The 12,051-nt window shown below is 33.4% G+C and overlaps 1 protein-coding gene across 6 annotated transcripts in view; it reads right to left on the bottom strand.

The window, feature by feature from the left end:
* The window catches only part of Exoc6b (exocyst complex component 6B), a 530,721-nt gene that overhangs the window by 248,488 nt on the left and 270,182 nt on the right, over nt 1–12,051 (bottom strand). For all 6 annotated transcript variants that reach the window (XM_005385581.2, XM_005385582.2, XM_005385583.2 and 3 more), the window contains 5 exons: nt 7,048–7,119; nt 6,257–6,354; nt 4,422–4,527; nt 3,473–3,582; nt 123–234 (listed from right to left, as the gene is read on the bottom strand). In XM_005385581.2, the coding sequence (XP_005385638.1) occupies nt 123–234; nt 3,473–3,582; nt 4,422–4,527; nt 6,257–6,354; nt 7,048–7,119 (498 nt within the window). The remainder of the gene's footprint in view (nt 1–122; nt 235–3,472; nt 3,583–4,421; nt 4,528–6,256; nt 6,355–7,047; nt 7,120–12,051) is intronic.

Below are 12,051 nucleotides of genomic sequence, written 5' to 3'. Positions count from 1 at the left end.
ACAGATTTTAGAAAGAACATGATAGGTCATGTAAAAAGTTACAATTAATTCACCCATAATACCCGCAGCTAAGGACACCTGTTCAATATGGGCTTGACTACCATCATTAACAGCAGCCTTACCTCAGTAAGCCCAATGTTCTTCCTTTTAATGACATTTTGCAGACAGTTGCTTAGGGTCCTAGTAAGCAACAGGTTTGTAGATTTACGAATCATGTCATCAACTTCAGTAGAGCTGAAAAAGAATGTCAAGTCAGTTACACCAGGTAGATTCTGGCAAACTAGATGACATCGCTGCATGTAGCAATATAAATAAAATAATAAATAAATAAAAATAATAATAATAATAATAAATAATAAAATAAATAAAATAATAAATAAATAAAAATAATAATAATAATAATAAATAATAAAATAAATAAAATAATAAATAAATAAAAATAATAAATAAAATAATAAAATACTAGCAGCAGCAAATAACATTTAATATGTGGCAGAAAGCATTACACTCTTACCAAACTCAAATTTTGTTTGGCTACAAGTTTTTTTTACTTTCCCTTAATTTTTCAAAATTATTTTCCTGTCTATGGAGTTCTACCTAGAGTTTTGTATTCTTTAAGTACTTTAAGGGAGTCACTCTATAATTTATACATGATTATGTCTGCAGGTAATGTTTCTCTGAATGCCTTCTTTTCACTTTTCCCTTTCACCAGTTTGATGTCTTTACATACTTTGCTTGTTATGTTTATCTGGATTGGGACTCTCAAAATATTAAATCCCTGGCTTGATGCCTATCATTATTTTTAGCATATTCTCAGCCATTATCTCTTCAGCTATTTCTTCCTCCCTGCTCTTCCAGTGCTCTTGGCTCTAGTACATGAAATTGCTCCTCAGAACTTGGGTACTTTGTTTCCTCCCAGATCTCCTCCTTTCATCCATCCTTATTCTCCTCCTTCTTCCTCTTTCTGTTCAGGATACTAGACTGCCCTTTCACTTCAGCTGATAGCTCCAGAAAACTTTTTAGTTACTTGTTATATTTTTTCATTGTTAGAGAAAAAACTGAAAGTATCTCATGAACTTCTTTAAAACAAAAAAATGCTGTGAATATTCATGTATTAACATAGAAGAAAAGATTAAAAGAGGAAAAAACTCCATATATGACAACGTGACTACTTTGTGGTAGACTTTGGGGTTTTTTTACATTTTTCCTCTTTGTAATACTCTGTACCTTTCAAATTCTTTCAAAGATCTAGTGTCATAGTGAAAAAATCTATATGAATGTGTGTATACTCTATTTTATTAAAGTGAAAATGCTAGAACAGTATGTTAGCATAGGAATGTCATATGCTGCTAAAACTTTTTTCAAACAGAAAGTTTTGTATCTCCAGAATTCCTGCAATTACATATTTTTGCCATTCTCTATTTGCATGATTTTCAACATCTTCCATCAAATGAAAAAGAGAAAATTCTTGCATGAATAAATGAATATTTCATTTAAGGAAATAATTATCCTAAAAGCTTTATGAGAATCTTGATCCAGTGATTCTCTTGCTTTGAGAGTTTTATGTTTTATTTTTATAACACCGTCTCATATGTTAATAATGTTAGCCTTTATCCTTAGACAGCTATGATAGGCAAAGTGATCTCTGTCACTTGATGTCAACCATAAAATAAAAAGCAGCTATAAAATCTCTTGGAATTGAATATTTAATTTAAATTGTCAGTGTGAAACATGTCAATGGGAGTTTTCAGATAAAAGCATAATAAAACATTCAGGCAAGAAAATGGTCTTGTCAGCAATACTGAAAGTGGAAGTACTTTAGCAACTCTTAGAAATGGACTAAATATTTTTGCATAAAGGGATGTGCATGAGTCTTTGTGGGTCCAGGGGCAGAGTGTTATGGCTTATGTCTAGATGCCCTCCTAAAAGCTCATGAGGCTATAGGTAGGGCTTTTTCAGAGGAGTCAGAATCTAGAGTGTGTGACACTGGGATAGTTTCATGGTGCAATGCTAAGCTCAAAAGCATTAGGATTAAGGGTGTGAGTACTATCTGCCCTAAGTAGCCTGTATAAAATATAAGGGTTAGAGCTGTGGTTGTCCCTTGCTTGCTTGCTCTCACCTGCCTGCTTGATGTGGACTATTTCTCCTCTATGATGTCCGTCTGTCATGCCACCCTGCCTTGCAGCCAGCCAACTATAAACTAAAACCTCTACCAATTGTGAGCAAATAAAGATTCCCCCACTTAAAAAAAAAGAAAATGGTATCTGAATAATTCACTCATATTATCACTTTATTATATTACCTTTCATCCAAGTAAGAAGTTCAAAAAAGCCATTTTACAATGAATTCATAATAATTTACCTATAGTAACGTAACATACCTAATAACATAAAAACCATAACATAACCATAAAGAACATTCTCTAACATGAGGTTACTTAGTCAGTCAATGGGGAAGAGGGGATATGGGTTTAGAAGGAAATCAGGGAGGGAGGTTATTTTGGTGTGTAACTTTCAAAGATAGTATCATTTTCAAGAAAAATTTTTGCTGAGCATGTGGCTCAGTGGTAAAGCACTTGCCCAGCATATGCAAAGCCTTAGGTTCAAAGCCAGCAGTTAAGAGGAAGGGAGATTTTCTATTAAATTAATCTCATTTTCAGAGAAAAAGAACAAATTGATAGTACAAACACCACTTTTTCATAATAAGAATAGTTATGAAACAATGATATAAATTAGTCCCAAGTTTTGTTACTTCAGACTAGCCAGGCATATCACACTTTCCATTCAGTCATTCATCTGTTAATTTATTTAGTTAGATATAGGAGATGTCTTTTTCAAATATCATCAGTTTGTGTTTGGGGTGGATCTTTTGTTGCTTCCATATATGTCTAGCATGTATCACTGATTGCCTAGTTCTTCAGTTCAATTAGATACTTCTTGAAGACAGAGACATTTGTAGAATCTTAATATCTTCACTACCAAGCAGCATCTAACCAGTAACAGGTTAGCCATAATGAATGGCAAACAAACCCATATATGTATAAACAAAGAAATAAGGCTGCAGTCTAGAATATACAGAAACATTGACAGAAACAGGGCAATATTAGTGTTTCCAAAGGATTTTATCTGCCATTCTCTAGGCCTTAAAATTTCATCAGTCAAATGTTAAAATTAATGCTATACTACAATTTTCCAGTGAATTTTTATGAATAGAAAGTATTAAAATGTAAATCTATAAAGAAAATGGTAGAGAAAAAGATAGGTAAAATAAAGTTTAAAAATTGCTCAAGAGAGACCACATTTCCCTTTCATCAGGACTATAAAAATAAGCAGCGTCATTCAGTGAAGAATTAAGACTTTCAAAGTTAGAGGTGAAGGGAATAAAAAAGTTTTTCACAAAGTTTACTTAAAGAGTGAGTCACAATCTTAGTATTTGTTTCATTTCTACTGTTTTTAACCGTTTCATGTTATACCTTAGATGAAGATCTTCTGAAAACTTCAGACAGGCGTAGATAAATTCTTTAATTTCATTGTAAACTTTTGGTACAAATTCAGAGAATGGAAACTTTTTTGGGAACGATTGCTGTAAATGCAAGAATTAAGGAAAGCAAGTCACAAACACACATTCATTATACTTATAAATTATTTAAAATGGAAAGGCAATTTGGTATCTGAACAATTATGAACTGCCTGCTTAGCTATCTCAAATTTAAGAAAATGTCTCCAAAATATTTTCATTTTCTAACAATGAAAAGTAAAACATAAATTTAAGTAAAACAATAATCCAAATGTTCATCAACATGCAAAGGTTTAAAAAATTGTAGTTCATACTCAGCAAAAGGAAAAAGGAATGAATTATTGACCCTAAGCAACTTTCATGAATCTCAAAAGCTAGTCAAAGAAGTCAATCTCAATACTGTATGATCCCTTTTATATGGCACTCTGCAGAAGGGAAACGTAAATGGATATAGATCAAACAAAGGGCTCTCAGAGGCTTGGAATTGGGAGTAGTTGATAAGAAAGGGGAACCATAAGGAAATTGAGGGGGTATGATGGAACTGTTCTGCATTATTATTGTAGCAGATACATGACTCACCGTATTGGTAAAACTAACAGAATTATACACTTCAAAGGGTAAATCTTACTGTATATTTTTGGAAGACACTATTTTAAGAGTATAATGCAATCCAAGGTGAAATACCTCAGCAATCCTCAAATCTTACAAAGGTGACAGGATCCTAATGCCATGCACTAATTCTCCTATCAGAAAATTCTGGTCTTCTAAGCCCTAAAAAGAGTGCTTTAAAAGTGCTTTCAAGTTCTAATCCAGTGAGATGAAGATTACAAGTTTCAATGAAAGTGATCTAGTGAAAGTTCAAGATACGCAAAAACCATACAAGTTTGCTTTAAAGTATTCCTTACCTTTTCCAGCTCTGTATCTTGGAATGGGAATTGTCCTACCACCTTTTTATACATGTCTTCACTTGTTACTGGGATCGGACTATAGTTGTCAGAATCAAGGATGTTTCTATTAAAAAATAATAATGGAAGGGAGGGAGAGATAGTAGTTAATGATAAACTGATTTTCTAATGAACTATAATGGTTTTACACATTTCACAACTTCAAATGAACATTTTTCAGTCCTTGCTACTATATTCCTTCTTTAATATAACTCTTTGATTTTGGGTAAGGCCATCTTTTAAAAAAGGCAGAAAGTATGACCTGAAACAAATGAAACAATTTTACATGTGATCTCTCAGTATGTGAGATGTACAAACGAGACAGAAAATGTTACAACAAGGAAGAAGTAAATGAAAAAGAATATGAGCTCTAGAAAAGAAAAAGAGGGTGTGTCTATTTGTTTTAATAAGATATATTTGATTGTGACCTTTTATAATCTTATGCTAGTTACTCTATGCCAACTTTTGAAAATTTTGAAAACAGGTGTAGTAAAACCCAAACTATGTTCATTTACTTCATTTACTGTTCTGTATTCAACAGATTTTTTTTTTAAATCTATAGGTTCTCCCTATGTAACTATACTGTGGGGTCTGCAAAAGTAAAATTCCTCCTGCCAAAATCAAAATAGAAACCTACTGAAGGCATCTCCCAAAATCACCTAAAACTGTAGATACACCATGTTAGTGCTTTTCCAGACTTCTTATAGAGATAACCCTCCCCAAAAATAGTTAACACCATCAGCTAAATCTGAATTTTAGAACTATAAATATTCATATTAATATCAGTTGGACTGAATGATGATCAAGAACACATTAATAAGCTGTGAAAATAAAGATTAAATGAGTCATGTAAGACCTTAAAACTACTAAAATTTGAAATAAGTTAATAGAGGGAAGGCATCGTACAATAGGCAAAACCATGAAAGAAATAAAGGTTTAAAAAGAGAAAGAACTGACATGGGGTATGTGCCAAGCAAAGTTCGAACAGGCATTTGTGACTGAGAGAGATAGACGAATGACTTTATTACATACATGTTACAATAAGTACTTAAATAATGGGCTTAAAATATTGCACTGAATTATATCTGTTATTTGGGTATAAATACAAAAGATGAAGGATAGCACAACTGAGTACTCAAAAAATCCTAACCATGCACAGTGGCACGTGCTTGTAATTTCCGCACTCTGGGGCACTAAGGGAGGAGAGATCACAAGTTCAGGCCCAGCCTGGAAACTTAAGAGACTTAGCAAGACCCTGTTTCAAAATAAAACCATAAAAAAAGTGCTGGAGATGCAACTCAGTGCAATGACCCTGGGTTCAGTCTCTAGTAATACACACACACACACACACACACACACACACACACACACACACACTCCAAAAAGGTTAAATTATTCATAATGGCTCAAATACCACTATCCTATAAATGAACTCTAAAATAGATATTAATCCTAACAGAAAACTGAAAAAAAAAAAAAAAAAAACCACAGAAAAAGAAGGCATAAGATGATCTCCATGAAATGAAACAATGAATCTGACATTTACCTAAGAAAACAAAAACCTCAAAATAGGACCTAGGTATGTCTTAACACAGTAGACATTAATGCCCTGAGATCAGATATTTTAGGAACATCATTTGGGATGTCATTACAATTCATATGAACTCTGAATCATAACCTGGAATACCTAGAAAAATACAAACCACATGTTTTTGTTCATTATATCTTAAAAAACTGGACATACAGACATCTGCATATACATATGCACATACACACATATGACTGCAATTCCTCACCTGAAAATGCCTGCCCACTTTTTCAGCAGAGTTTCACTATACTGGTCTCTGATTTCTAACAGCATGTCAAAAAGCTGATTTACAGGAAAACCATAAACCTGAAACAAATCAGAAAACAGCTTCACTTTCTAAAATGACTTTTTAAAGCAAAGTAAGGGAGATTAGGCACTGAAAGCCATTTTGTTCTCTGGACAACAATTTAAACAAAACTATGATGGCACAATCTTTCATTTCCCCCTAATATCCAGTGATTTACTCTCAAAAATTAAAAGGTATGTATTAAAATGATTAGGGCAGTCAGGAAAAAGAGAAGTGCTAAAAATTAAAATAAATATATTCTCAGTACACTGTCAGCTAAGCTCTCCCTCCACCTCTACCTGTAACTCTCACTGCCTACAATCTTCGGAGCAGGTAAACAGTGATAATGCTATCAATGTCATCCACATCTAATGTGACCCTAATGGATATAATACACAGCTCAAATCAACCATAATTATCTAAGGAGTAGTTAAACTACAAAAGCGCTTAAGGCGCCACATTTTATTTAAGAGCATATTTAAAACTAATGTAGTAGGTAGTCCAATTAATACCTTTGCTATAAGAGGAAAAAAGCATTTATGAGAACATAACGGGTGAGGGTGAAGGGCAGGAAATACCATGAAGAGATAACAAGACGCCGCACTAGGGGGAGGGGGAAATTAGACCCTATGCAGTACTCATCCAAACTTATGGGGACAATAAAAAGATCTAGAGCTGATGAACTACTAATCTACATGAGCATATTTACCTACCTGTAGTGTATCAGCAAAAAGCACAATGAGATTCTTCAAATCTAACACAAGGTTGGGATCAGAGCAATAAGACTAAAGGACATAAAAAAGGGAGAAAATACTGTTAATTAGAAAAAATACAACCAAATTTCTATTTATTTAATTTTTTTATTGATTGGCCTGGTCAAGGCTCTCACAGAAAGGGTCCTATCCTTTCCTGGTACAAAGTATCAAAAGATTCAACCAGGGAAGAGCTGAGTAGAAAAAGGTCAGTGGCCATGATCTACATTTTTACCACTTAGCAACTCAAAAATCTGTTTCATCTAATCTCTGTTATGGTTGATATACAGATGTCCCCAAACAGCCTCATACTTGGTGACTGGGTCATGTGAGCCTGATAAATGTGATGTTGGGAGGTGAGGCCTGATCTAAGGATGTGGGCCACTGAAGGTGTGGCCTGGAAGGTATTATCTCCCTCTCTCTGTTCCCACTGCCAAGCCATGAGCGGTTTTCTTTTTTGCCATGCCGCCCTGCTGTGGAGCCAGGCAGCTATGGACTGAAACTTGGAAAAACTGTGAGCCAAAGAGAAAATAAACACAAACACAGAGGAAAATAAAAATTACAAATAAGGATCATGTATAACTTCATACAAACAATTCTGAAAATTTCACTGATCTGGAAGACAGTTTCTATGTCCAAGATAAAAAAAAAATGCTGTTTTTTTAAAAATTCATTGATTTTGATATTCAAATTTTCTCAGTTACAGTTTTGTTACATGTTTCCTACATGATCTCTGAATTCCTGAAAGAGGTGTATTGAATTTTTCAAATCAATGTGAGCCATCAGCTTCTCTTCTTACTACCAACACTTAATGTTTTATGAATATTGTCCCTTGGAAAGATTCTTGTCACTTGGCTGGGTAATACTAATTGCAATACAAAATCTCTCTGTTCATCCATCTGAAGTTCATCGACTTTAATTCTGTTTGCTTCTAGCAGTATTGCCATTTCTGCCTCTCCTTTCCATTTTTAATAGTTAAGTAGTACTAATTTATTAACACCACCTAAAAGCCATACTATAAAACTTTCTAACTCTGATTATTTCCTAGGATTATCTACATATTTGGTCCTATTCAAACCAGCTAATTTTAAAACTTCTAATTGCAGTTCTTTTGAAAATTTCCTTTTTTAATTGGATAAACTACTTTTAATTATCTTACAGTGGTCAATAACCTTTATACTTCTATCAACTATTTATTTAAAATAGTCTGGAGTCTTCATTACGATGATGTCTCTTTTGTAGGAATTATTAATGCCGGTAAACACTACAAATGATGAAATATTCAGTTATTTGCATTTACCATTGGTTTGCATTTATCATTGGTTGGTACATACTTTTTACATACATTTTGTTTAATCTGATCCTGTCTTACTTTTTGGATTTCTTTCTCATGCTTTGAAGAATACTATTAAAAGTCTTTCAAAGATAAGATGACAACTTTGAATTCTCACATTTGAAAATAGCTTTCTTTGCCCTCAAACTCAAATACAAAAATTCAGATAGAAAATCTGTATCCTGTCATTTACTCTGTGTAACAGGGTGAAGTTTCAACTTCACTGGCTTTGGCTTCTACCCCGGGAAATTCAGTATCACACACCCATGATCTCACCATGAGCACATGAGGCTTTGAGAAGACATCTAGATATAAGTGATAACAACATACTTTAAAATACTGAACTAAGCTTGCTTCAACTCAGTATGTTACTGTTCACAAATAGTTAAGATTCTATTTTCTAATATTATTAACAATCATATTAGCATGATCTTTTACTTTTGAATCATTACTGAAATAAACTTTCTTCTGCTATATTACTTTTAATATACAAATACTCCTTAACTTATATGGGGTTAAACTCCGATACACCCATCATAAGTTGAAAATAGCATAGGTCAAAAAAAACATTTAATACTCCTAAAGGACATCCTCACCTAGCAACACAGCATACTATACTGTATCAGTTTTTTACCCTCCTGATGGTGCCACTAACTAACTGGGAGCTACAACTCACTACCATTGCCCAGCATTACATGTATCATACTACATACACTAGCTCAGGAAAAGATCAGAATACAGGATTTAAGTATAGTATCTACTGATGCATTTCACTGTCACACCACTCTAAACTTGAGTTTTATTCTTTTTGATCTTTGTGGTATTGGGAAAATGCCAATTGTAGACACATGCTAATAATAAGCCAACTGAGGTAAAGGTAGAAGGCAGCCATCTGTATGCGAGGAAGAAAGCTCTCACTGAAAGGCACTCATCTTGACATGGTAAATTCTGACTGCCACCCTCTAAACCAAGGAAAAAATAATTTTCTGCTGCTTAAACCACAGCCAGTCTATGGTTATTTTGTTATAGCACTCAAGACTTTTCTAGGACAACAAATAATCACAATAATGTTATTGGGAATAAGTCATTTTCAAATATAGATAGAATCTAGTCTCATATCCTATGCTAAAATAAACTTTTTATGTTTGTGACTTATCAGTAAAAAAGTACAGAAATAATAAACTTAAATATGGACAAACAACTACATATTCTCTGCAATAGAGAAGATATAAATGTCCAAGTAGAAGATAAATTTACATAAAAATTTTTGGAACTCCCACAAAGCTACAGAAAACAAAAGCAAAAAGAACATGAAACTAAGAAAAGTATTTACCAGTTACAGCAGACTGGAAGTTAACTTTCAGACTAAAGACTTACAGCTATGTTTTATTAAGAGAAAATAAAATATTTTAAAATCTATTAAAATAGAAAACAAAGGCTATCTCCCTCTACCCTCCTTTTGTTTTTTTAAATGGCATATTATTTTAATAGCTATATTAACATTTATCTTCTCTCATGTTGACCAATATTTTAAAACAAAATTTCTGCCCCCAAGCTTACATGACTTATCACTAGCTTCTATTTAAGAATCTAATATTGCAAGAATATTACAAGGAAAGCATGGTTTTCTTTTCAGATGAAAAATCCAGATTAAAGCAAAAGTGTGTATTTCTTATTATTTCAAAATGTTATCCTATACCTACTATTCCCTTTAAACATTCTCATAGTACAATGAAAATATGGTTTCAAATATAAAAATTAATTTACTAATAGCTTTGTAGGAACACATATTTAAAAAAGACTACCGCATAACTTTATTTTACAGTTCTGTTTTTCCCATTTGCAAGAACTGACACAATTACATTTGTATTATTTTCTTTTAGCACAAGCAGAGTTTGAGATAATTGTTGTCAAGAACCATCTAAAGCAAAGGAAGTATGACTAACATTACTTCATTTGTCCATAACACAAATACTGCTACATTTCCTTTGTAAAAATTCACATACCAAGAATCATATTTCCTACTGAGATTTTTCATCCCAAACTGTCTAACCAATCTGTGACATGAGTTCAAAGAAGGTCAATCTTAGTAGAGCTGTGCCTGAAGTCACCAGTAGCATTTAACTGCCATGAGATGTCACAGATGGAAGAGCTAGCACAGACTGGCCACCCTCTACTGCAGGTGGACATCATCAGCACTTTATTCCTGTTCTCAGAAGGTCACCCAGTGCTCTCCAAAGCACAGCCAGCCTGAGTATTTCTGCATCGAAGGAAGCTTCTAGCAACAAGTATTGCCTGGATCTAAACCAACCTAAATCCATAGCTAAAGCTATTTTCCTTTAGGGGGTTGAGGAAAACTTATTTTGATAAAATTTTAAATATGAGTTGTAAGCAAAGTATGAAAACGTCCAAGTAACATTCTTCTACATTTAACAATTATTCATACATACATTTTTAACACATCTTTTAGTGAACTACTTAAAGGTAGGTTAGAAATGTTCCAATACATATTTTCTTCAAAGAACTAAGATACTCTTTTATGTAACTAGATAGTAATTATCAAAATTAGGAAGCAACTTTGCAATTATTATATAATCCCAAGCCTAAATTAACACTTCTACAACTATCTCAACAAATTTTTTCAGCTTTTTTTTTTCATTAAGGACATGTTTGCAGTACATAATGATCACACCTCTTGTGGGGAATTAGTACATGTACATAACACTTCTTAGTTCTTTTTCATCCCTTTCCCCTCCACCTCCTTCTGTCCATTGTTTGTTTGTTTGTCTTCTTTGAGACAGGGTCTCACTATGCAGTTCAGGCTGACCTTGAGCTCACTTTATAGCCCAGACTGGCCTCGAACTCACAATGATCCTCCTTCCTCAGCATCCTGAGTGCTGGGATTACAGGCATGCACCATCATGCCCGGCTCCCTCCATCTATTGATCCCCTTCCCATTTGAGAAAGATCTATCTATTTCCTATTATCTATTTTCTATTTTGTTCCTTATTTATATTTTGTTTCTCATATAAAAGAAACCATGCAAAATCTAAGCTTGTACAGTATTTTGGGCTTATTTCACTTAATGTAAAATGTATCAATTGTCCTACACATGACTCAAATTTATCCTTATTTAAGGCACAGTAATACTCTATTGTACAAAAATGGCACATTTTCTTTATTCATTTATCTGTTGAGGGACATGACATATAGGCTGCTTCCAAGATTTGGCCATTATGAACTGTGCTACTATAAAGTTCAATATGGATGAATATTGAATAATATGTATCATTATTATATAATGTCTTTAGCTCATTTAGGAAAATACCTGGGAAGGGACTAGCTCAATCAAACAGAATTTCTATTTTTAGTTTTTTAAGGAATCTCCATACTGATTTCCATAGTGGTTTTACCAGCTTACATTCCCACCAACAATGTAGATGGGTTCCTTTTCTCTGCCTCCTTGCAAACATTAGCTATTATTTGATTTCTTGATGACAGCCATTATTTCTCAGTTAAGATGGAATCTCAGTGTTATTTTAATTTGCAATGCTGTAATGGACAGTGATATTGAGCATTTCTTCACATATTTATTGGTAATTTTACTGCTTCTGTGAAGTGTCCATTCATTT

Source organism: Chinchilla lanigera, unplaced genomic scaffold (genome assembly GCF_000276665.1).
Source record: "Chinchilla lanigera isolate Chin_1 unplaced genomic scaffold, ChiLan1.0 scaffold00023, whole genome shotgun sequence".
NCBI lineage: Eukaryota > Metazoa > Chordata > Mammalia > Rodentia > Chinchillidae > Chinchilla > Chinchilla lanigera.
The sequence above is the reverse complement of the archived record's forward strand: the minus strand, read 5'-3'. Positions and strand labels throughout refer to the sequence as shown.